This window comes from Panthera uncia, assembly GCF_023721935.1.
Source record: "Panthera uncia isolate 11264 chromosome B3 unlocalized genomic scaffold, Puncia_PCG_1.0 HiC_scaffold_1, whole genome shotgun sequence".
Lineage (NCBI taxonomy): Eukaryota > Metazoa > Chordata > Mammalia > Carnivora > Felidae > Panthera > Panthera uncia.
In genome coordinates, this window is record NW_026057582.1 from 86,640,774 (window position 1) to 86,668,641 (window position 27,868).

General features: G+C 35.3%; 1 protein-coding gene across 2 annotated transcripts; it reads left to right on the forward strand.

Annotated features, from left to right (window-relative positions):
• Nucleotides 1–1,788: 1,788 nt before the first annotated feature.
• TERB2 (telomere repeat binding bouquet formation protein 2) lies at nt 1,789–27,868 on the forward strand. 2 transcript variants are annotated; one of them, XM_049613553.1, is made up of 7 exons: nt 1,789–4,038; nt 4,153–4,234; nt 4,994–5,133; nt 7,476–7,537; nt 11,326–11,411; nt 18,989–19,077; nt 27,711–27,868. In XM_049613553.1, the coding sequence occupies exons 1-7, from the start codon at nt 3,975–3,977 to the stop codon at nt 27,848–27,850; spliced, it is 663 nt and encodes a 220-aa protein (XP_049469510.1). In that variant the 5' UTR covers nt 1,789–3,974; the 3' UTR covers nt 27,851–27,868. The 2 variants fall into 2 exon arrangements, with proteins under 2 accessions (XP_049469510.1, XP_049469511.1); XM_049613554.1 differs by lacking the exon at nt 27,711–27,868 and adding an exon at nt 20,895–24,259.

The following is a 27,868-nucleotide window of genomic DNA, read 5'->3' on the forward strand; positions in this document are numbered from 1 at the left end:
CTGTCGGAACAGAGCCTGACTTAGGTTCCAACTCACAAACCATGAGATCATGACATGAGCTGAAATCAAGAGTCTGATGCTTAACTGACTGGGCCACCCAGGTGCCCAAGAAGTAAAGTTTTCTAATGATAGGGTTTTAGACACAGTGGTAGAGAATTTCAATTAGTATGACAAAGAGTTTGAGGGATAAAATGGGGCCTAGCTCCTATCCATTAAGTCATATATAGAGTTCTGGATCACTAGTATCTGAAGTCTGTCCTTGGGGATAGACAAGTACTATAGAATTCAGACAAAGGGAAGATCAATATTTACCAAAATAGAAGGAGAAAATTCTAAAGAAAAGTTACACTTACGTTGGAGATAATAAAAGATGACTAGGAATGAATTAAAATTCTAATCTGAATTTGGAAAATATATTTCTTAAAAATGTTTTTTTTGTGGTGATGGTGGCATAGTTATATAACTATACTAGAAATTAGTGAACAGTACACTAATAATGGGCAGATTTTATGGGATGTATATTATACCACAATAATGTAAAGCTGTTTTTTAAAAAAGAGAAAGAAAAAAATGAATATTTTTTTTCAAAGGATAGACCACAGGTGTATACATATTTTCCACTATCTATAAGTATTCACTTTAATACTTTTTCTAACATACTACATCAACTCTCTAGCATTTATCTTAACATAGATGACACAAATTTATTTTCCCAGTTTCCCCAGATAATTGGTTATTCTGTACTGAATAGTTTGAACAATCCTTCTATGTAGAACTCAGATTATAATTAAAACCTTCTATGAGTATGAATCATAAAACACCAATATGAGACTTCCCTGCTAGAAAGAGATTCTGAATGTTATTCACTGAGAAGTGTGATTAGGGCTATATTGTTTTATCCCAGGCTACAAATGAGACTGCTAGTAACAAAAATATGTAGAAGGTAAAGTAGAAGGTAAAGTCAGTATGTTAGGATTCACTGAGGTGAGAACCTTAAAAGGAGAACACCTTGCACTTTTCTGTGACTAATTGACTTTTAAAATAGCAGTGGCGATATCATTGCACAGTTATATAATATAGCTATGATACAGGAGAAGAAAATGTTAGTAATACTGGATTACCAAGTATTTCCAAGGAAAAGATGCTCTGGACAAACTTATTTTTCAGATGAATAAATGTGATTTACTTAAGGCCAAGTATCTGTTTAACTACTTTAGATAAAATCCTCCTAAGTTGACTTTCTTGATTATTTTTAAAAATTAAATTATAAAATACACACAAGAGAGCATATATAACATATGCGTAATTTAGAGAATAATAATAAAAAAAAAACTCCCACTAATTGACCATCTAGTTTTGGAAATAGAATAACATGAAAACCTTTTAAGGCCCCCTGTGTGCCTCTCTTGGCTCTGGGGTAATCATTATCCTACATTTTGTATCTGGTTTTTTACTTTTTGAAAATAATTCATAGGTATATTTTCAACAAATGTACTATTTAGTTCTTTCTATATACTACATATATATGTATCCCTAAAAAGGAAGTTTCATTATGCCTGTTTTTTGTACTTTAAATGAATGGAATCATGCTGTATGTATTCCTTATCTTTTTCAAAATCCAAAATTATGTTGTATTCCATTTTATGAAAATACAACAGTTTAAATACCCTAGCTACTGTTGATAAATAAGTGGTTGTTTCTAGTTTTGTTTTTGGTTGTTGCTGTTACTTTAGTAACAATGTCACCATAAACATTATTATACAAAGTATAAAGGTAAACAGCAACAAGAGTTTCTGAAGGTATATATCTAATAAATGCTAACATAGGGTATGCACATCTTCAAGTAAGGAGTGCTGAATTGTTGGTCAAAGTGACTGCCAATTTACATTCCCACTCCAAGTGGGAGTTCCCATTACTATATGTCTTTGCTAACTCAATTTTTATCAGTAAAGTGGGTACATAACGGTATCTTGTAGTTTTAGTTTGCATTTCCCTAATTGTCCCCGTGGTTGAGAATATTTTTCTAAGTTTACTGGCCACTTAATTTTCTTCTATGAAATGTCTATTCAGGTGTTTGCCCATATTTTCCATTGTGCTGTTTGTCTCATTGATTCATAGGGTTACGTTTGTGTTCTAGGTACCCATCCTTTGTTGGTTATTCATACTGCAAATATCTTCTTTTTATTTGTTGTAATTTTTGAAATGTTTATTTGAGAGAGAGAGAGCACCAGTGGAGGAGGGGCAGAGAGAGAGGGAGACACAGAATCCGAAGCAGGCTCCAGGCTCTGAGCTGTCAGCAGAGCCTGACGCGGGGCCCGAACTCACAAACCACGAGATCGTGACCTGAGCTGAAGCCAGATGCTTAACCGACTAGGCCACCCAGCCACCCCGATTATACTGCAAATATCTTCTAATGGTTAATACTTGTGTCTGTTAAAAAATTATTCTCAAAAAAAAAAAAAAAATTATTCTCTACTCAGAGGACCAAGAGGTATTCTCCCGTTTTATTCATATGTTTTAAAAAGTTTTGCCTTTCCTATTTAAATGCTTAATAGTTCAGTCAACTAGAAAGTACGAAATAAACATTACCATGCGCCTAACACAATGATTTCAATATATATAAAGAAAAAATTAACAAGAAATCCATAAATCCACAAAGGAGATTTTAATATGCTCCATTTAGTCATTGGCAGAAAAATGTGACAATATGATGAATAAACTTGACCCAATGAACATATGCAGAATGCTGTACCCAACACTCAGATAGAATATTCTTTGCAAACACAAACATAACACTGACCATACACTTCAATCATAAGGGAAATTTCAACAAATTTCAAAGGATTATAAGCATATAGGCCATATTCTTTTATCTTAATGCATTTAAACCAGGAATCATTAACAATAGCTAACTAAATAAATAATCACGTGTTTGGAAACTTTAAAGTATTTTAAATAACCCATGGGTCAGATAACATATTAGAAGGCTGAAAATATGTTGAATTGAACAATAAAAATGACATCTTGAAAACTGTGGCACGGCACACAGTTTTAAGGAAATTTATAGCCTTATCTGCACATATTAGGAAATAAAAGAATGAAAATCACTCCTCTTTCAAGAAATTAATAGAACAGCAATTTAAAACCAAAGAAATTATAAAAACAGAAATTAATGGCATAGAGAAGAAACACATAAAAGAGTATCAACAAAGAGCCACAAGTTTGTTCTTTGAAAAGGCTAATAATATTGACAAACTTCTGGTGAGACTAAGAAATAAAAAGGCACAAATAGCTAATAACAGAAATGAATAAGGAACCATTGTTACAGAACCTGCAGGCATTAAAAAAGATAGTAAAATGTTTTATAGGCTTTATATCAGTATTTTTGAGAGTTTAGATTTAATGGACCCAACACCAGGAAAATAGAGTTTATCAAAAGTGATGCAAGGAAGCGAAGTGTGGTGGTGGTGGAAACTGTAAAAGAAAAACATAATTTTGAAAAAACCGGAAATTTCGGCACCGGTGAAATTTGACAATATTAAAGAATTACTATTTTTAAGTGTGATAATGGTATTGTGGTTTTGCTTTTTTGAAACTCCTTATCTTTAGAGATTGTAACTGAAACACTTATAAATGAAATGATACAATGAGTTTTGCTGCAAAATAACGCTTGATGCCACAGAACCTGTGCCCATGCCTGTAACAATAGCACAATAACTTGAATACTGAGGGTTTAAAACTCACCAACGTGACTAGGCGCTCTCCGCAATGTCAGGGGAAAGCTGAACGGTCTCTCCACAGCCCCAGAGCCGGTCAGCGCTCCAGCAGTGCCAGCCAGACTCCTCACCTTCTTGCCGCAGGCTTTTCCCGCCCATTACTCTGAGAACCAATCATTGAGCGTGGCTTTGCACCTCGGACCAATCAGCGATCCCCGGTAGGCCCCGCCCCCACATCCCCGAAAGCAGCCGGACGCCATGTTTCAAGGGCAGCGGGGTTGGTTCTGCCGCAGCGTCGGCGGAGAACTGAGGCAGTTCTGGGGTAGGCAGCTGGGCGGAAGGGGTGGGTGAGGTGGTGAACTGAGCATCCCTTCTCGCTCTGGTGCTTTGGTCCCAGGGTAGTTGCTAGGCTCACCTTGTGCTCTTACCTCCACAGTGGCCGAAGGGGGCTCCATCAGTGACCCAAGGGCCGCCGACTTCCTGTTCAGCTGTGATGCCTCCCACCCAGACACGCTGAGGTACCTGAAGGCCACCTGGCAGTGCCTGTTGGGTCACGATGAGTCAGCAGCTGGCGTTGGAAGTTGCAGGCCCCTAATAAGTATCGATCACAGGAATAGACTGGAAATGAGCAAGTTTTCAGCCCTAGATGGGAAGCGGGGAGGGATATAAATGACCTTTCTCTTCTCCTTTCCGACACAGCGACATGGCCTCCTACTTGGTTCACGAGTCCGCCCAAGTTCCAGGGTTACGTTTCCAGCTGTCTCTCCCACAAGTTTACGTGGTGCCTTGAAGGCCCATCACATTCAATATGTTTAAACCAAATCTCCTGATTGTCCCCTCACACCTGCACCAAGTCCTGTGCTGTCAAACTGAAAACCATAGGGAGTTTTTTGGAAATAACAACTCCACCCCGTTGATCGGTCAGTGGCCAAACACGTACCCTGTGGTCACGTACCCTGTAAAAGTTCTTGGTACTGCAACCACCTTCGCACACGCCCGCATTACCTCTGGCACGGAATGTAACAGTAGCTTTCAGACAGGTTGCTCTGCCTCCAATCTGCCCACCTACGACCCCCCTTCACATCGCTGTTCCATTATGTTTACAAAGCAGAAGTCTGGTCACCACCCTGGCTGCCCACCCCACTCTCTTATTCCCCAGTGTCCTAATTGCCTACACCTAATTATCCCTACTTTCACTCGTTTATTCTTTCTTTTGAAAGGTTGAATACATTCTTCTTTATTTTGTAACTTAAAATATCTCCCTTTCTTTCTCCTAGGATATATCAGAGCCTTGATTACATAGAAGATAACGCTACAGTTTTTCATGCCTACTATCTCTCCGCAGTGGCTAATGCTGAAGTAAAAAATTCGGTGGCTTTAGGTCACTTCATTCTTCCTCCTGCATGCCTGCAAAAAGGTTAGCAAAGATCAGTCATCCAATCTCTGTTAGCCAGATCCAGACAGGTCACCCAACTTTACTGAGCTTTGTTCTCAGAGATTTTTGTGTTTTGTATCATTGAATATAAGTGGAAAGGGACTTGGGATCACATTTCCTTGGGTGTATATTCTAGCTTTGTTTATTGTTCATTCACACATTCACTAAACTCCTACTGTGTGTCAGGTTTCAACCCAGATACTGGGGATTCAGTGCAGAATATGACAAAAAGCAGATCTTGCCCTCACAGTGCCTACTGGCTAGGATCCAATACTTACTAGTTTTGTGAACTTCAGCAAGTTCCAATTCACGAACCATGAGATCATGACCTGCACTAAAGCCAAGAATCGGATGCTTAAGCAACTGAGCCACCTAGGTGCCCCCGTTCTTTACACTTTTAAAAGTACTGGAGCACCTGGGTGGCTCAGTCGGTTAAGCGTCCAACTTTGGCTCACGTCATGATCTCGCAGTCCGTGAGTTCCAGCCCCACGTCGGGCTCTGTGCTGACAGCTCAGAGTCCAGAGCCTGTTTCAGATTCTGTGTCTCCCTCTCTCTCTGACCCTCCCACATTCATGCTCTGTCTTTCTCTGTCTCAAAAATAAATAAACATTTTAAAAAAAATAAAAAAAATAAAAGTACTTTCATGTTAATTATTTCAGCAATCCTATAAAGGGCAAGTTAATAAACTGCTTCTGAGATTGGTTCTTTTAGTACTCCCTGCTTGGAACATCATTTCCCTATCTTTTGTGGGGTAACCTTAAATACTCCATTTTAGGTCTTGCATATTACCCAATTCTTGATATATGTGTGTCTGTCCTTAGAAAGACAGACTGAAGCTAAAACAAAGTCCCAGTAAGCAGACTATTTAAAACAAAGCACAAAACGAAACAAAACAACTTGAAAAAGATTTCTATAGAAGAGCTTTAGAAACCCCAAAGATTGGATTCCTTCCACAGTTGATGTCCTTGTGAGAGCTGGTTATAACAATAAATTGTTCCAAAATGTTATACAAATAAATTAATGACTGGATAGGCGAACTAATTTACTCAAAAACTGTGCAAATCAGTGAATATCCACCTTCACGGGGCTTATATTATAGAATGACTATCTGACCTGATTTTAAATTATTACTCCTGTCTTTGAGTTTAGCATCTTACATTAAAATGTATTTAAATTAAAGAAATCTGTTTTCAGTGAAAACATGCTCCTTTTTAAGATTGAAAAGTATACATTATTATCTACCTAGCCCAGTATTGTCTAGTAGAAGTGTGAGATGCAAATGTGAGCCACATATTGATTTTAAATTCTCTAGTATAAATAAGAAGTCAGTGAATAAAAATAGATGAAATTACTAGGTGAAATTAATTTTAATATATTTATTTAACCTAATGTATCTAAAATATTATTTCAATATATAACAAATAAAAAAATCATTGGGATATTTACATTCTTTTTTTGATGCTAAATCTTTGAAATCCAGACTTTATTTTACACTTTTAGTACATCTCAATCTGGACTAGCCATACATTTCAATATGGTAGTGATAAATAGCTAGTACAGTGGCAACTATATTGGATGACATAGGTCTAGAGGGATGTTACCTTTTTGTCTGCAAGTGGGCTACTATGGAAACTTTTGAGATCATTAAGAATGTGACCTAGGGGCACTTGAGTGGCTCAGTCAGTTAAGCATCCAACTCTTGGCTTTGACTCATGTCATGATCTCATGGTTTGTGGGTTTGAGCCCCGTGTTGGGCTCTGCATTGACAGTGTAGAGCCTGCTTGAGCTTCTCTCTCTCTTCCTCTCTCTCTGCCCCTCCCCCCTCAAAATAAATAAACTTTTAAAACACACACACATACACACACACACACACACACACACACACACACACACACACACTACTATGCCCACTAGACATGTTTCTCTTCCACTCCTCTTTTACCAAATTATTGAATTCTTGAGGACCTCTACTCTACAAATTTGGGAATTTTATACCTTTTATTTTGACTGTAGATTGTCTTCTTTATTAATGGTTGGCCTAAAGATACAAACATCTAATGAAGACCTATACTCCAGCAGAAAAAGTTTACAATAATGATTCTTATAGTGCTTTGGAACCATCTGGGGAGTTTGTTAGAAATGCAAATTCCTGAGCTCCTCATTCATCTGATTCAATAGGAATCTGCATTTTAAACAACTATCTTAGGTGAGTTTGATGCAAGTGGAATAATGCTGGCTTAGAAATTTCAGACTTCAGGTAAATTTCAGAAAACTCTACAAAGTTACTTTAAAAAATAGTATTGGATTTGTTTTTCTTACCACAGAAATAAGAAGAAAACTTGGTAATTTTATTTGGGAACAAGATCAACATTTTCAGATAGAAAAGGTAAGAGTAAATAAAGGTATTTGGTTAGAATCTACAGTTTCAAAAATTTTTGAAAGCAATGTAATCTTAAAAATGTTTACTTGTGACATATTAAAACCAATGATCCAGATTATAGAATTTAAAGGACATGCTTTTATTGAATATAATCTAGTCTGACATTGTTTTTACACTAGCACATTGATGAAATTGAGATATTTTTATTGTATTATTCACGTAAAAAATTTGAAAATTTGCTTCTATCACTAATATTAAGGGAGTAATAGGTGCACAGTATTTACCCAGTTTTTTTTATGGCCAGAATAGATAATTCTTCCTTTTAATTTTTTTTAAAGATTTTATTTTATTTTATTAAGTAATCTCTACACCCAACACACGGCTTGAACTCACAACCCCAAGATCAAGAGTGGTACACTCCACTGACTGAACCATCTAGGCACCCTTACTGCCAGCATAGATTCTGATTTACTAATCCCTCTGTTGTGTCATTTCTTAAATATCTTCAATAACACCTGTCAATAAATGTGTACAAAACTGAAAATTGACTGTTTTATAGCTTTTGCTATTCTGCTTCAAATTTGCCTATGCTTTTGACTTACTTCAAAATTTTTATGCAATAGCCAAATTTGGGGTAATTTGAGCATCAAAAAGAATGACAGGAATGAATTAAATTTAAAAGAATCCATGATTCAGTAGTGATGCTCCAAAGGAATAAAGAAAGGAAAATAAGAACAGAAGGAAGAGAGGAAATGAGGTGGGAAGAGGAATAAAGGAAGGAAGGAAGGAGTGATGGAAGGAAGGAAAGAAAACATGGAATAAGAGAAACTTCTTTATAAAATAGCAACTAATAAATACACGGACGCCTGGGCGACTCAGTTGGTTGAGTGTCTGACTATTGGTTTTGGTTCAGATCATGATCTCATGGTTCATGGCTTTGAGCCTAATGTCTGGCTCCTCGCTGGCAGCATAGAGCCTGTTTGGGATTCTCTCTCTCCCTCTCTCTTTGCCCTTCCCTTGCTTGTACTGTCTCTGTCTGTCTCAAAAAAAAAAAAACAAAAAAAAACAAAACAAAAACCCCAAAAAACAAAAAAACAAATAAAACTTAAAAAAATTTAAATATAGAAACATTGGTAGAATATAAAATCCCCATTTTACCACCCCCAGTAAAATAATTGATTTAGGCAGGGTCATTAATGGATGTTAAAACCATGATCTCAAATTATCACCCCACAGATTACTTAGTAGTTACAAAGGTAAGCGATACGCCTTCACAATGGAGAGATCTGGCAGATACCACCTTAAACAACTGGTCAAATTTAGCATCACCAATATTGGAATAACCTCTCATTATGTTCAGCTTGAGGTGATATAATAAAAGTATACAATATTTTCTATAAAGTGTTCTTATTCAAAATGTTTAACCTAATTAACCTTAATCCAATTATGAGTAAACACTCAGAGAATTCCAGAATGTGAGACACATCACAAAATAACTAACTGGCTTAGACTCTTTAAAACAATGCCATAAAAAATAAAAAAGCAGGGACACTGTTCTAGATGAAGAGATATATAGCCAAGTGTGATGTATAAACCTTGATTGGATTCTGGATATTTTAAAAAATAAATATCTATTTATTTTGAGAGAGAGTGAACACGAGCAGGGGAGGAGCAGAGAGAGATGGAGAGAGAGAATCCCAAGCAGGCTTTGCACTATCAGCACAGAGCCTGATGCAGGGCTCGAACTGATGAACCTCAGGATCATGACCTGAGTTGAAATCAAGAGTTGTAAGCTTAACCAACTGAGCCACCCAGGCACCCCGATTCTGGATATTTTTAAAATAAAAAGTAAAAAAGACATTTTGAGAACAATCAGAAAAATTTAAAGATGGACTAGTAGGTAATATTTAATTAATGTTAATTGTCTTAATTATGATGGTGGCATTATAAAAATAAAAGAATGCTTTTTAAAGCCAAGGCAAGCTAGGGGCACCTAGTGGTTCAGTTGTCAGACTTTGGGTCAGTTGTCAGACTTTGGCTCAGGTCATGATCTCACAGTTCATAAGTTCAAGCCATGCATTGGGCTTACTTCTGTCAGCACAGAGCCCACTTCGGATCCTGTCCCCTTCTCTCTGCCCCTCCCACGCTTCCACTCTCTCTCTCTCTCTCTCTCTCTCTCTCTCAAAAATAAATAAACATTAAAAAAAACCAACAACACAAGTTAAAGATTAAGGAGTGAAATGTCATATTATCTGCAAGTATTTTCAAATGGACCAGCAGAGTGATAAAAATGTTAATGCTTTGTGAATCTAGGTGAAAGGTATATACTACTTACTGTATTATTTAACTTTTCAGTGTTTGGAATTTTTCAGAAATCTTTATATTTCTGGAGCCAAGCAATTAACTTATATGTTTTGTATTCCTTTTATTAAATTGTTTTTTTTCCCCCAAGTTGTCATCATCTGAAAATAACCGTTATTTTAGTGTCTTTGGCTATGTTGTACTAAGGATCAAAATATCCAATCCTTGGCTTGTCATATTGTTTTCAGGGACACGAGTGGTGATAGAATGATTGTTATTTGACAGTTATTATTGAGTAAGCCAGAACTTTAGAGCTAAAAGCTCCTTAAAGCTCATTAATTTAATCATTCAGTTTTAGAAATGAGAGACCTGAGGTAAAGAGAAGGTAAAAACCTGTTTTAGTTCACATACTAGATATTAGCAAAATGGAACAAAATTTTCTCTGCTCCAACCCAATCCAATATTTTTTCTATGAAAAAATTAGTAGAACATGCCTGTATTGATGACTGGCTCTGGAAATTATATGATTTTATGATAAGTGACTTGTTCTTTCAAGATATTGATTGATATTGAATATTAGGCAATTATAATAATGTAACCATAGAATATATAAGTAGAAGGTATTTCATCGAATGGCAACAACATGCATAAATCTGGTAAGTAATTTGAGGAGTGTTATGTTATTGTTTGGACATTTGTGACATAAACAGATATTTCCCAAAGGCATATTAAGTAAATATATTATGTGATAGGTACCAGTATCTGAGTCACTTTCACATAATCTTTTTGAAAAGCTTAATGCATGTTTGATTCTTTCATAACTCCATGCTAAATACTCCATTTTAATTTTGAAGGGGAAATACAATTTGTTCAGCTTACTTCATAGTTTTGATCTATAATTTATAGGAAGCCTAGGAATCTTCAAGTCAAGAATTTTAAGTTTAATTAATAATTTTTTTTCCTTATCTTTTAAATATTTATTTATTTTTGAGAGAGAGAGAGAACATGTGTGGGGGTGGGTGGGCAGAGAGAGAGGAAAACAGAATCCCATGCATGTTCTGTACTAACAGTGCAAAAGCAAGGCTTAAACTCATGAACCATATCATGATCTGAGCTGAAATCAAGAGTCCGACACTTAACCGAATGAGCCACCCAGGCACTAAACTAAAAAGTAATATGGCCACATTAGGGAAAATTTCCAAAGTTGATAGGAGAATAAAATTAGTTCAAATTTTACTATCTACTACAACCACAGCTGATATTTTAACAATTCTGGTCCTCATCACATATACCTAAAAACAAATAGTATAATTGTGTGTGTGTACAAAATTTTGTAAGTTTTTGACACCAAACTAGATTGAATGTACCTAAGTGTATAAAAATTTTAAGACTCTCGGTATATATTGCTAATTTACTTTTTTGCTTTCTGAAAAAACATTTGATTGGATCATTGATGTGATTTTTAAAAATGTGATTTCTTTTGCTATCCACAGCATGATGAAGTAACACCAAAGGAAACTGAGGACCTTAAGGAAAGCAGTGAACTAGCAATATATCACAAAAAAGAACTATCCAAAAGGTATTGAATTCATCTACTTCATTGATATTCAATTCAATGTAGGCATCTTGGAGCACTAACTGTGTTTATCTCATTTAATTTTCACTGTCTTCTTTTCTTTTAAAATTTTTTTTTAACGTTTATTTTTGAAAGACAGAGAGACAGAGCATGGGTCGGGTAGGGGCAGAGAGAGAGGGAGACACAGAATCTGCAGCAGGCTCCAGGCTCAGAGCTGTCAGCACAGAGCCCGATTCAGGGCTTGAATCCACGATCTGGGAGATCATGACCTGAGACAAAATGGAACACTTAACTGACTGAGCCACCCAAGCACCTCTAATTTTTACCATCTTCTTACAAGATTGATACTATAATTATTACCATTGCCATTTTACAGAAAAATAAATCTATGGTTAGATAGATTAATTTTCCCAAAGCCATATAAACTTTTATTATTAAGTGGGGAAAAGTTGGATTTAAACTGGGTCGTTCTAATTCCAGAGCCAACCACTATGCTAGACTATTCTTGCAGAAAAGAAACAAGAATTTATGTATAAGTAGTGCTGTTATATTACTTTTTAAATATTTTCTAAATAGGGAAATATACTATATATTAGCAGTAATTTTATTAGGATTGGAAGTTCTAAGTGATTTTCCCCCTTCCTTTCTAAATTGTTTGTGATGTAGTCACTTTGGTTCAAGAAATTAAAAAGACAATCATGGACTTGCCATTGTGTTAGAGCCAATCTATGAGAGGCCCCCTTTGTTTCAGTCTTATTCGTAATCTAGTCCTAATTCTGTATTTTCCAGTTCCATGGCTTTCAAATACTCAGAGAGTACTGGCTTTTCAAAGGTCTGGTATTTGATTGCTGAAATAAAAATGATCCAATAGTAGCTGTCTCTCTTCAATATAAAAACGGGTTTACTTTATATAGTTTTTTCAATTTTAAGTTTTTCTTCCATAATTTTTTCTTATACCTTTTGTACCTACTATTTGATTTGTTATAATTTAAAGTTAGTTGTTATCTAATTTACCCAAAGTTTTGTATTTAATTAAGTTTAGTAAAACATTGTTTCATGGTCGACTTCTAGATATTCTATCACTTAAGTCTGAGAATCAATATTTTTAAGGCTTGGGATATCTATGTATAGCACTCCTTTGAATTTACTTGTTATGCTTTTTGAGACAAGAAACTGGTAAAGAGAGGCAGAAAAATAAAAATAGAGGAGGTAAGACCATGAAGATATTCTTAAGGGCCTTGTAAGAGAAGGCTGAGAAATCGAAAATAAAAGGTAACTCCCAGTGATTCATTTGACTAGAAAAGATATCAGATACATAAATTCTTCAAGAAATGGTTGTCCTGCAAAACTCAGAAGCCATAGAGGAAAAGATTAAGTTTGACTACCACAGATATTTTAAACTTGTATGTGGCAATAAAAATACCATACATCAAGTCAAAAGAAAAATATACACTGGGGAAAAACATCTGAAAAAAACTAGTTTCTTTAAAAAATACAAAGGAGGCTTACAAATCTGGGGAAAATATGTCCAATCTAAAAACAATAACAATAGACAAAGGATATGAATAGATACCTTAGGTAGGTATCTAACCTAGAGCCTTTTCTTTGTGGAACCACCAGAGGGTGCAGTGTGAACATAGATAAAATACTTTGAACCTACTCAGCATATATTTTGTTGGCATACTACTAGTGATACTGAATACTAAGTGATGAACCTGTTATTAAACACTTGCTAAATACAAGACACCTGTGAGCTAATCAGTTCATTTGATTCTCATAACCTTATAAGATAGATAAATACTATTAGCCTCATTTTACAATTGAGGAAACAGGTTCAGAGAGCTGTCACCCAACATTACTTACATAGTGAAACTGAATTTGAAGCTAAGTCTAGCTGATCCAGAATCCAAACTCTTAATCACTATGCTATTTTCACTTCTCAATATGTTCCCAAAATCTTCTGAAAATTGCATGAATTTAATTATTCTGTTGGAAACTTAATGCGTGTGATTTGTCAAAATAGAAAATAAAATAAAGAAAATTTAAATTATAAACAACCGCACCACTTGGAGATAACCACTAACATTAGTACATTTCTTGCTATTTTATACAAATACATTTTGTTTTAATTTTTATTTTTCTTTGATTACTAATGGCTTTGAGCCTTTTTGAATTTGTTTATTAGCATTTTATATTTCCTTTTCTGTGGTTAGTTTTTATTCTTTCTCCCTTTTTGTGTGTGTGTGGGGTCACATTGTTTTTCTTATCAACTTGTCTGACAACTTTATATAATAGCTATATTATCCTTTTGCCAGTTTGTCACATTTTATCCTCAGTTTGTTGTCTGGCTTATACTATTTTAGAGATACAAGTTTAAATTTTTTTACCATTAAACTGATCACTTTTCCTTTATAATTTCTTCTATTGCTTTTATACTTGGAAAAGTTCTTGCCCATTCAAATGTAAAATCAGTTTTAAATTCTGCAGATATTTATTTTGGTTTATGGTAGTAGGAGATCAAAATTGATTTTGTTTTACAAATAAGAAATTTCCATGGGGTTTTTTGAATAATAAATCTATTTCTAATTGATGGGTAATTTCCCTTTGTCATAGGTTGTTTTTACGTATATGGAGATCTATTTTTAGACGGTTTTATTCCATTAATCTGTGGATCTATTTCTCTCTCAATATAATATTCTTTTAAATTATATAACTTTATTTATGTATCTTAATACCTGACAAGGCAAGTCCCAAACTGATTATTTTCCTTTTAAAAATCTTTTCCTCAGTTCTTCATGCCTACATATTATTCTATTTTCAAATTTTAATTATCAAAATCTAATATATACAAAAGGGGACACTGTGAAAATACTGGTCCCTAACAAGCCAATTGCTCTCTCAGAAGCAACCATTATTACTAGTTTCTTATATGTGCATATACTAGCAAATTAATATAAATATTTTCATTTCTCCTTTTTCTCACAAATAGTGATAGACTATAAGCCCTGTTCAGTCCCTTGCCTTCTTTCACTCAATCATTTTACCTTAGAGATCATTCCATATTATTACATAAAGAGCTTTTTCATTTTTGTACTGTATAGTATTCCACGGTATGAATTTGTCATAATTTATTTACCTAGTCCCTTATTTCAGTGGACTGTTAGGTCATTTCTAGTTTGCTATTAAAAGTGGTGCTTCAGTGGATGATCATGTAATGTCATTTTGTATGTGTGCAAGTATCTGTAGGGTAATTCTTAGGAGGTGAATTGCTAGGTCAAAAGGTATGCAGATTTGTATCCTTGATAGGTCTTATCAAATTACTTTCCATATAGGTAAAACCAATTTATGCTCCTACTGGTTATATTTAAAAGTGCCTTTCTCAGGTTTGTTTACCAACAAACATCCAGGTTTGCTAAGGATTGTCTTGGTTTTAACACTGAAAAGCTCTGTCTCCTGAGCAACCCCTAAATCCAGGGTAAACTGGGATAGTTAGTCACCCTTCTTTCACCTGCACCTTCTCCAATACAGTGTGCTATCATATATTTTGGTCTTTGCCAATCTAATAGGTATAAAATGGTATCTCACTCTAGTTTTGTTTGAATTGCTATTATTATGAATGAGGCTGAGTGTCTTCAGATGTTTGAGAATCACTTGTATCTCCTTTTCTGTGAACTGTTTGTTCATATCCTTTGCACATTTTCCTATCGATTGAGTTTTATTTTTATTTTTATTTTTATTTTTTGATAAGAACTCTTTACCTTTTAGGAGAATTACTTCTTTGTGAAATAAATTACAATTAATAATTCCTAGCCTATTGTCTTTTGACTTTATTTTTTATGTATTTATTTATTTGAGAGAGACAGAGACAGTGCAAGTTGGGGAGGGGCAGAGAGAGAGGGAGAGCGAGAATCCCAAGCAGGCTCCACATAGCACAGAGCCCAACTTGGGGCTAGAATCCACAAAGCTGCGAGGTCAACACACAAAGCTGTGAGATCATGACCTGAGCTAAAACCAAGAGCTGGACACTTAAACGACTGAGCCACTCAGGCGTCTCCGTCTTCGACTTCAAAAATGTTAAGTTTTGAGGGTGCCTGGGTGGCTCAATTGGTTAAGCGTCCAGCTTCGGCTCAGGACATGGTCTCATGGTTTGTGGGTTCAAGCCCTGCACTGGGATCTCTGCTGTCAGCACAGAGCCCACTTCCTATCTTCTGTCTTCCTCTCTCTCTCTCTGCCTCTCCCCTGCTCCCTCTCTCTCTCTCAAATATAAACATTAAAAAAAAGTTAGGTTTTATCATGCAGAAATGTTTTACTGTATACATTCATACTTATTAACATTTTCTTTAATGGTTTTCTGGGTTTTGTATTGTACTTAGGAAAGTCTTCCTACTCTTAAGATTATTATCATCAGTGGAGCCCCTGGGTGGCTCAGTCCGTTAAGTGTCCAACTTCGGCTCAGGTCATGATCTCACAGCTTGTGAGTTCAAGCCCTGCATTGGGTTCTGTGCTGACAGCTCAGAGCCTGGAGCCTACTTCAGAATCTGCGTCTCCTTCTCTCTCTGCCCCTCCCCTGCTCACGCTCTGTCTCTGTCTCAAAAATAAATAATCATTAAAAAAATTTTAAAAAAGATTATTACCATCAATATTTTTTGCTATGGTTTCTTCTTAATGATGACTTTATCTTCCAATTTAAATCTGTGACACATTTGGAGTATATCTTGACATAAGATATGAGGTGGGGATGTACTTTCTTTTTCTTTTTTTCCTGCAGATAGCTACCCTACTTGTGGCTATTGATTCAATAATTCATCTTTTCCCTCACTGTCTTAAAATGCCACCTTTATTATAGGTTAGTTCCCTGAAAGTATTTTGGTCTATTTCTGGATTTTATATTTTTATATTCCATTCATTTGTCATACAACAGCACCACTCTGTTTTAGTTAGTTATAATATGATTTAATATCTAGTGCTAGTTTCTCTTCTTTACTCTTTTTCAGATTTTCTTAGCTATTCTTTTTGTTTTTACAGAAGACTTTTATTTTTATTTTATTTTTTATAATTAATTAAATCCATAGTTTATTTGTACTTACTTAGTTTTTACCTAATGCTTAGCTATTCTTTCTGGTTTATTTTTCTATTTGAATTTTAGAACCACCTTGTTAATATTTTCAAAAATTATTATTTTTAGTGACATTACAAAAAAAAATTATAGATTAACTTAAGGAGACTATTTTTGATACCAAATCTTCCTATCTAAGAAAATGGTATTTTTTCCCCCCACTTTTTTAAATTTTCTTTTTGGCCCTTAAGGAACATTTTCATATTTTTTTTCATACAAATCTTGTATGTCTTTTAAGATTGTTGCTAGGTTTTTGTTTTTTTTTTTCATTCTATTATACATTCGGTCTGCCTCCTATTTGATTTTCTAATATGTTGTTGTTCAGGTAAATTTTAGAATTATTTTTTCTTAACCTCTAAAATCCCTTTGGGATTTTATTGAGAATTGTGTTAAACTTAAATTTGAGAATCCCTAGGCCTTTATAATTTTCAGTATTCCTATCCAGGAGAATGTTTTCTGTTTTTCTTTATTTTTCTTTTATTTAAGAAAATTTTTTTTAATGTTTATTTACTTTTGACAGAAAGCAACAGAGCATGAGCTGGGGAGGGGCAGACAGAGCAGGAGACACAGAATCTGAAGCAGGCTCCATGCTGCCAGCTGTCAGCAGAGAGTCCAATACAGGGCTCGAACTCACCAGCGGCGAGGTCATGACCTGAGCCGAAGTGGGACGCTTAACCAACTGAGCCACCCAGGCACCCCTACTTTTCTTTTCTATATCTGAGTAAAGTTTCCTACTTTCCTACATAAAGAATCATATATTTCTTGTGTTGGTTATTATAGATTTTTATGAATTTTGCTGCTGCTGTGGATTGGATCAGGTTTTTTTTTCATTTTATTTTTTATTAGTTATTACTATTATAAAGTAAAGTGATTGATTTGGCAGTATTTGTCTTATAACTACCCACTTGGAATCTTTAAGATTCTAGAAATATTTCAGTTGATTCTCTTGGCTTTTCAGGGTAATTTGTTAATATGAAAGATTGCTTCTTCCTTTTAACTAGATATGTCTTCCATTTCTTTCCCTCTCCTCCTCCATCTCATTGCTTAGCCAAAAATTTTAGAGCCTTGATAAATAATAATAATAAAGGTTATCCCTTTCAGTTTCTGATTCTTTTGGGAATATTATTTTGCTTTATTTGAAGGATCTTATCCTAAGTGAGCCATAGTTTCTTTTAGAAGAGTTCAGATGAAAAAAAAGGAAGAAGAAGACTTCAGATGAAATCTAATTTTTAAACAAATTGAAAATAAAGTTTTTACTATACTAACTGTAATTTTAGATTTTTATTTTTTTTTTAATTTTTTTATTTTTTAGAAATTTTTTTTTAACGTTTATTTATTTTTGAGACAGAGAGAGACAGAGCATGAACAGGGGAGGGTCAGAGAGAGGGAGACACAGAATCTGAAACAGGCTCCAGTCTCTGAGCTGTCAGCACAGAGCCTGACGCGGGACTTGAACTCATGGACCGCGAGATCATGACCTGAGCTGAAGTCGGCCACTCAACCGACTGAGCCACCCAGGCGCCCCTAATTTTAGATTTTTAAAGGAAAATAATAAAGGATGACCCCAATTTTTAATTATTGAGGTTTTTGTTTTCATAATTATATTAGCTATTAATTATATACAGGCTAAATATAGCAAACATTGTTATTTGGCATAGTTAAAAAATAGGATCTTTTAGTTGAAAACTACTTAGCTCTTAAAAGTTAGAATGTAATTAATTATACGATACAACCACACTCGGAATAATTTAACTTTTTTTCTTTTTAACTCAGAAGTTACTTCAGAATCAGTATACCTCATGATTTTCCCAGATATCATTTTTTATTTATTACAGTATTGAAGTACTAGTTGACAGAGTTTCAGTTATTTAAACACTGAATAACAAAAATGCTGTGATTACTTAAAATAGAACCCACTCTGCTTTTTTTAGCATATTTAAGATTACATATGTATATATGTATTTTATCTAATTATAAAGTATTATTGAATTATTATGCTTTTCAGAATATTGAAAAAAAAGACTTAGATTTCTACATTAAAAATTTGCTTTGTCAAGTGGCCAGGAAAACTGAATGGGCCCTTGTATTACTTAGAAGCACAAAAGTTCACATTTAACATTTCACCCAATAAAACTGAAATCTGATTAAGAGCAAGTAGATTATTGGGGTGCCAGGGCAGTTCAGTCAGTTGATCATCTGACTCTTGATTTCGGCTCAGGTCATGATCTCATGGTTTGTGGGTTCAAGCCCCGCATCCTCCTCACTGACATTGCAGAGCCTGCTTAGGATTCTCTTTCTCTCCCTCTCTTTCTGTCCCTCCCTTGCCCCTCCCTTGCCCCTCCCTTGCATAAACTTTAAAAAAATTTAAAAAAAAAAGAGCAAATAGATTACATATTGCCTGGAATAATTTTTCAGGAAAAAAACCCAAATATAAATATGACTTTCTGTATGTTTCATTTTATAGCAGAGAAAAGCATTTTATAAGGACTCCAGTTACGGAAAAGCAGATGTACTTCCCTCTTCAGAATTATCCAGTGAACAACATGGTAACAGGTAATTTAAAATAAAATTTAGAGAAAACCCAAGTAGGGAAGAAACAAAAGAATATTTTGTACAATAAAGCTGCTGTTGTACTAGCCTGGCAAGTAGAGTCCCTTCTGTTACATATACTAATAGAAGAGATATCATTTACATTAAATAAATCTGTAGAATTGACCCTAAGATAGGCCCCATATTTTCTGTTAAAACACTGGTCTATTGGTAGTGTGAATATACATCCATGTTTTTACATAAGACAGTCCCAGTTTATGCCTGTTGTCCTGGCATCAGTTTTTTACTCTCAGGCATACCAATTTGGAAGATAAATTATATGGACCACTGTAATCATAGTTTCCTTTGAGAATCTGATGAAACATAGACCCCTTTCCCTAGCATACACACACACACAAACATAATACACAAACTTCACATATAATTTAGAGAGGTTCTCAGGTGTCCGTGGACTCCATATTTGGTTTTTCCAGTGCCCGATGTAAAGAAAAAATGGCTTACTAAGGCTGATGTGAGAGGATGGAACTTAGGGAACCAGTTGAAAAGTGGCCTCTGGGACTTAGTGCTAAATGAGGTGGATAGTTAGATACTTTGATCTGGGTGGTATTCAGTAATGTCATTGATCTTTTTTTTAAAATAGAGATTAAAAAAAAATTGTCTTTAAAATACAGCAACTTAAAAAATACAGGTTTTTGAAATTTCATTTTAAAAATCATTTGTATTTTTCTCACACTTTCTTTACGAGTGTCAAAACTACCTCTTGCAAGTAGTCCACAGATTCCTAGATGTCTTCTCTCATAGTATTATTCCTTCTTACCATTTTGTCTAGCCATTTGTTTCATTTTTTTTTCCTCCTGTTCATCTGAGTAATAAATTGGCCTTTAGAAAAGCACTTTGAAAAAGAACTTTTAATGTGTAGGTTGAGACTGAATCTTAGGGACATCAAAGAAAACTGCTACCCAGCTTTGATAGCGGAGAAGTCAGTTCTGGGCCTTTGAGGAGTAAATGTGGACTGCAAAGGACAATGAACTATGTAGAAGTACTTAAGTTCTAATATTGGGAATAGTGACTGCTACCCTGACTTATCCCTAGACCTAAACATTCAGATAAAATGCAAGTACCCCTTAAACCATGGTTGTGGCATGTTACTGGTATTGATTTTTTTTTCAGGCAACTCTATCACCAGTTACTAAATGTCCCATGTTCATTTGGACATATCAAACATTTGATAACATTTAAAAAAAATCAATGATAAATGTTAAAATCAGCACAATAAAGACAAATGCTTAGATTTGGACACGTAACAATGCTGCTCTATGTTTCATTGCTGTCTGACTATTCAAAAGACATGATAGTGTTATATTAAAAACAAACTGAAAAAGAACTGTAGAAATAATCATTAGTCAGGGTGCCTGGGTGGCTCAGTCAGTTGAGCATCTGACTCCTGACTTCAGCTCAGGCTGTGGTCCCAGGGTCATGGGATTGACTCCTGTGTCAGACTATGCACTGAGTGCAGTGCCTGCTCGGGATTCTCTTTCTTTCTCTGTCTCTCTCCTCCCTCTGTCCCTCTCCCCACCCCACACCTCTCTCTCTAAAATAAAAAATAAAAATAAAATAATAAAAAAATATAAAAAATAATCATTAGCCAGAATTTTTAAAGTAAAATTTTAACTTGTGATAGTCTTTTTTTCATTTTATAGGTAGAACAATAGTAAAATTTTCTGATTTTTAAAAATTTTCTTACTAATTATTTTCTTTCTTTAAGTTTCCACATTAAAATTTTATTTTTAAAAATTTATTTATTTATTGCCCTCAACAAGTACAAAAAGATCAAGATCATGCCATGCGTATTTTCAGACCACAACACTATGAAACACTAAACATTTGGAAAGATAGCAAATACTTGGAGACTAAAGAACATCCTACTAAAGAACGAATTGGCTAACCAAGAAGTTAAAGAGGAAATTAAAAAGTACATGGGAGCCAATGAAAATGATAACACTACAGCCCAAAACCTCTGGGACGCAGCAACGGCGGTCATAAGAGGGAAGTATATAGCAATCCAGGCCTTCCTAAAGAAGGAAGAAAGGTCACAGATACACAACCTAACCTTGCACCTTAAAGAGCTAGAAAAAGAACAGAAAAAACAAAAACAAAAACAAAAACAAAAACAAAAACCCAAACCAGCAGAAGACAGGAAATAAAGATTACAGCAGAAATCAATGCTATTGAAACAAAAAAACCCAGGAGAACAGATCAATGAAACCAGAAGCTGGTTCTTTGACAGAATTAACAAAATTGATAAACCACTAGCCAGTTTGATCAAAAAGAAAAAGGAAAGGACCCAAATAAATAAAATCAAGAATGAAAGGGAGAGATCACAACCAACACAGCAGAAATAAAAACAATTATAAGAGAATATTATAAGCAATTATATGCCAATAAAATGGGCAATCTGGAAGAAATGGACAAATTCCTAGAAACATATACACTATCAAAACTGAAACAGGAAGAAATAGAAAATTTGAACAGACCCATAACCAGTAAAGAAATCAAATTAGTAATCAAAAATCTCCCAAAAAACAAGAGTCCAGAGCCAGATGGCTGTCCAGGGGCATTCTACCAAACATTTAAGGAGGAGTTAACACCTATTCTCTTGAAGCTGTTCCAAAAAATAGAAATGGAAGAAAAACTTACAAACTCTTTCTATGAAGCCAGCATTACCTTGATTCCAAAACCAAAGCCCCCAGTAAAAAGGAGAACTATAGACCAATTACCTTGATGAACATGGATGCAAAAATACTCAAGATATTAGCCAACCAGATCCAATAATATATTTAAAAAATTATTCACCACGACCAAGTGGGATTTATACCTGGGATGCAGGGCTGGTTCAATATCCACAAAACAATCAATGTGGTTCATCAAATTAATAAAAGAAAGGACAAGAACCACATGACCCTCTCAATAGATGCAGAGAAAGCATTTGACCAAATACAGCATCCCGTCTTGATAAAAACTTGTAAGAAAGTAGGGATAGAAGAATTATACCTCAAGATCATAACAGCCATATATGAAAGACCCACCCCTAATATCATCCCCAATGGGGAAAAACTGAGAGCTTTCCCCCCAAGGTCAAGGACAAGACAGGGACGTCCACTTTCACCACTGTTATTCAACATAGTATTGGAAGTCTTAGCCTCAGCAATCAGACATGATTGAGAAATAAAAAGAAATAAAAGGCATCCAAATCGGCCAGGAGGACGTGAAACTTTCACTCTTCACAGATGACATGGTACTCTATATGGAGAACCCAAAAGATTCCACCAAAAAACTGCTAGAACTGATCCATGAATTCAGCAAAAGGCAGAATATAAAATCAATGCACAGAAATTGGTTGCATTCCTATACACCAACAATGAAGAAACAGAAAGAGAAATCAAGGAATCGATCCCATTTACAATTGCACCAAAAACCATAAAATACCTAGGAATAAATCTAACCAAAGAGGTGAAAAATCTATACACCAAAAACTATAGAAAGCTTATGAAAGAAATTGAAGAAGACACACACAAAAAAATGGAAAAAGATTCCATGCTCCTGGATAGGAAGAACAAATATTGTTAAAATGTCAATACTACCCAAAGCAATCTACATATTCAATGCAATCCCTATCAAAATAATACCAGCATTCTTCACAGAGCCAGAACAAATAATTCTAAAATTTGTATGGAATCAGAAAAGACCCAGAATAGTCAAAGCAATCTTGAAAAAGAAAACCAAAGCTGGTTTCACAATCCCAGACTTCAAGCTGTATCACAAAGCTGTAATCATCAAGACAGTATGGTACTGGCACAAGAACAGACACTCAGATCAATGGAACAGAATAGAGAACCCAGAAATGGACCCACAAATGTATGGCCAACTATCTTTGACAAAGCAGGAAAGAATATCCAATGGAATAAAGACAGTCTCTTCAGCAAGTGGTGCTGGGAAAACTGGATGGTGACATGCAGAAGAATGAACCTGGACCACTTTCTTACACCATACACAAAAATAAACTCAAAATGGATGAAAGACCTCAATGTAAGACAGGAAGCCATCAAAATCCTCAAGGAGAAAGCAGACAAAAACCTCTTTGACCTTGGCCACAGCAACTTCTTACTCAACACGTCTCTGGAGGCAAGGGACACAAAAGCAAAATAAACTATTGGGACCTCATGAAAATAAAAGGCTTCTAAACAGCAAAGGAAACAATCAGCGAAACTAAAAGGTAACCTGTGGAATGGGAGAAGATATTTGCAAATGACATATCAGATAAAGGGTTAGTATCCAAAATCTATAAAGAACTTATCAAACTCAACACCCAGAAAACAAATAATCCAGTGAAGAAATGGGCAAAAGACATGAGTAGACACTTCTCCAAAGAACACATCCAGATGGCCAACCGACACAGGAAAAAATGCTCAACATCACTCATCATCAGGGACATACAACTCAAAACCACAATGAGATACCACCTCACACCTGTCAGAATGGCTAACAAGTCAGGCAACAACAGATTTTGGCGAGGATGCAGAGAAAGAGGATTTCTTTTGCACTGCTGGTGGGAATGCAAACTGGTGCAGCCACTCTGGAAAACAGTATGGAGGTTCCTCAAAAAATTAGAAATAGAACTACCCTGTGACCCAGCAATTGCACTACTACGTATTTATCCAAGGGATACAGGTGTGCTGTTTCGAAAGGGGCTCATACACCCCAGTGTTTATAGTAGCACTACCAACAATAGCCAAAGTATGGGAAGAGCCCAAATGTCCATCGATGGATGAATGGATAAAGAAGATGTGGTATATACATATACAATGGAGTATTACTCAGCAATCAAAAAGAATGAAATGTTGCCATTTGCAACTATGTGGATGGAACTAGAGGGTAGTCAGTCAGAAAAAGACAAATATCATATGACTTCACTCATATGAGGACTTTAGGATACAAAACAGATGAACATAAGGGAAGTGAAGCAAAAATAATATAAAAACAAGGAAGGGAATGAAAACATAAGAGACTCATAAATATGGAGAACAAACAGAGGGTTGCTGGAGGGGTTGTGGGAGGGGGATGGGCTAAAGGGGTAAGGGGCATTAAGGAATCTACTCCTGAAATCATTGTTGCACTATATGCTAACTAAATTGGATGTAAATTAAAAAAATAAATTAAATAAAAATTACAAAAAATTTTATTTATTTATCTTGAGTAATCTTTATACCCATCGTGGGGCTCAAATTCATGACCCCAAGATCAAGAGTCACATGCTTTTCCAATAGAGCCATCTAGGCACCCCTACGTTAAAATTTTATAGCACTTTCTTGGAAGAAAGTTTCAATTTTTAGAGATAATTCATTTGTCTTTAATTTTGATATAAAATGACAAGTACTTCCTTTTTTAAAATCATGCCCATCTGCTTGTACAGGAAGGAATAACTTGTTGGAATGTAGTGAATGACAGTTCTAATTTAGGCAGTGGTAGTAATTTCTGTGACTATAACTTAATTGTCTCTTCCTCAAAACGGGTTAGATTTAGCTCAATGAATGATAAATCTCTTAAAATAGAACTAATTAGATGTTAGGTTGCAGAAAATACAAATTGGAGCTATGCCATAGAACCCAGTGGCCCCAAATTGTGACAACGAAAAATGTCTTCAGATAGTGCCAAATGTCCTATAAAATATCAAGGGATTTTTTTTTTTTGGTCTGTTTTTTGTTTGGTTTTTGCTTTTGACTGGAATTAAATTCTTTCAGTCTGATATCACTGGTTATCAGAAGAAGTTCTGATTGATAGCTACATGTATTATTAATAAAAAAAAAGAGTAAATATCTTGCAGGCAAAATTTTCAAACCAAAAAGTTCTGATAATTAAAAGTTTGGGAACTTATCATAGGTACTTTATTAGTTATCTATTACTGTGTAACAAATTGCTCTAAAAGTTAGCAGTTTAAAACAATGAACATTTATTACTTGATAGTTTCTGAGGGCCAAGAATCCAGGAGCATCTTAGATATTTCCGTCTTAGAGTCTTTCACAAGGTTACAGTCAAGTTGTTAGCCAGGCTACAGTTACTCCAAGGCACAACTAGAACTGGGAAATACATTTCAAAGCTCACTCATGTGGTTGTTGACAGGCTTGGGTCTTTGCTGATTTTCAGCTCAAGGCCCTACTCCTCATCATGTGGGCCTATCCATAAGGGCTGTTCACATCATGGTAGCTTGCTTTCCTCAGAGAGAGAACTGCAAGAGGGAAAAGAGCCTACCCAAGACAGAAGCCACTATGCTTTTTTTATCCTACTCTTAGAAGTGACAAACCATCACTTCGACCATGTGCTATTGGTCACAAAGACACACCCAAATACAGAATCTCCTTCCAGAGACTACAGAAACTGGTGAACACTAAGAGATAGGGATCATTTAGGGCCATTTGGGAGGCTGGTTACCACAGACACTTATGGAATCCTCCACCAAGAATACCTTTCCTAGGAACTCTTTTTTCTCGCCCCCCCGCCCCGCCCCCCAGTTCATCTGGGTTACACAGAAACAGTCATTTTCTAAAACATGAGCTTGCTCTTCACCTCTAACAGTTGCTTTGGGAACGATTACCTGATATAAGTTGGGCCAGTCACAGCTTTTCTCTAGATTTTTTGACATGGAATGCAGCCAGTCAAATCATTCTCATTCAGGTAACCATAGCTCTAAGATACAAAACTTGGGAGCATTGGGGGCCCATGTTTTCTACTAAAGCCAACTTGCCTCAAGAAAGGAAAATGAAATTAACATGTAGAGAAAAACTGGATACCAGTAAGAGACAACAATGAGAGCTAGTTACTTCTGAGGCCCAGCAACATGCCTGCCTTCTTCACAAGCTTGGTTGATATGGCAGTGTCTTTCTAGTACACTCCCTTTTTGTTTAAGCTAGTATAAATTGGGCATCAGTTGACTTCAGCCAAAAGTCATAATTACTTCAAAACTGCTACAATAATCTATTTCTGATGCATAAATGTCCTTCTTATAATTATAGGAATATTTTTATCAATATAATAATTATTTTTAAAACTCCTATCCTCATACATATCTTTAGAAACTTCACATACTGTGTATATGTGCAGTTAACTAAATGTTAATATTTTTCTGCACTAGTTTATTTTATACAGAACCTAGTCATTAGGCAAAAATCATGAACCACGTAGAGTGTAGTAATAGTATTTCAAGAGATTTTCTGAAGTAAATGATTATGATTAAAATATCTTTAAAGGCACTACTCAGTTTTATATTATTTAATTCATAGTTAATTTATTAGCTGTGAATTTATTATCTATTATTAGAAGCAATCAAATTATATGCATATGTACCACATGTTGATGGTGGTGTTTTAAACTCAATCATCTTTGAGCTCTATCAGAGTTTTTCTCATACAGTATTTACTTTTAAACTAGGTTTCAGTTTTAATATAAACTACAAACACAATACACTTAAAATATAATCACTCAGATAAGCAGTTGCTATCAAGGTAATATTGCTTAATGTTATTGAGTCCTTAAGCTCTCTGCATTCTAGGTGGGTGTTTTTTGATACTCTTATCAATTTCAGATTATTAATGACATCAAAATTACTCACACCCAAAACCCTTGTTGACTAAGCAGTAATATTGGCTTTCCTTAATTTCTTATTAAACAATGTTATCCCAGTGTTAGCCATGCAGGAAAGTGTTCCCAGCTCTGCTGGTGAAGATGAGCTGTTGATGCTGTTAGTAGCTAGTTGGATAGATAGTTCTGAGTGATTATACTCTAAGCCAGACACATTTCCCAGTTATTTTAGTCTAAGTACTTTATGTTTTATCCCCAACCTGGACATTACACTCTCAGTAGTCAAAGTGGGTAATCAAAATTTGTGTTTTATTTATTATTAAAAAAAATATTTTTACATTTATTCATTTTTGAGAGACAGAGAGAGACAGAGTGTGAGCAGGGGAGGGGCAGAGAGAGAGGGAGATGCAGAATCCAAAGCAGGCTCCAGGCTCTCAGCTGTTGGCACAGAGCCCAATGCAGGGCTTGAGCCCACGAACTGCAAGATCATGACATGAGTCAAAGTTGTACATTTAACCTACTGAACCACCCAGGCACCCCGAAATATTTGTGTTTTAAAAGGAGGTAGAGGCGCCTGAGTGGCTCAGTTGTTTGGGCGACCGACTTGGACTCAGGTCATGATCTCGCAGTTTGTGAGTTTGAGCCCTGTGTCTTGTGCTGACAGCTCGGAGCCTGGAGCCTACTTCAGATTCTGTGTCTCCCCCTCTCTCCATCCCTCCCCTGCTCACGCTCTGTGTCTCTCTGTCTCTCAATAATACATAAACATTTAAAATAAAATAAAAGGAGGTAGAAGGTTGGACGGAGTGGGGAGTCGGGAAGAAAGGTGTTCCCTAATAATTATCAAGTTTCATGGAGAATCTTCTCACTGGTATTATTTCTTCTTTTTACTTCTTTCTAAAAACATTATTTAAAAATCTTAATTCTAATAAATCAAAGACATTGAAAAACAAATAGTGTAATAGTACAATAGGATTTCAAATGTATATATATTTTTAATTTTGTAGGTTATATATCAATTGATTCCATGAAGAAATTCCTTGGGGAGCTACGTGACTTTATTCCTGGAAGCTCAGGATATTTGGCATACCATGTTCAAAATGAAATTAACATGTCAGCTATAAAAAGCAAATTGAAGAGAAAATAATAAGTTAAATTGTACTTA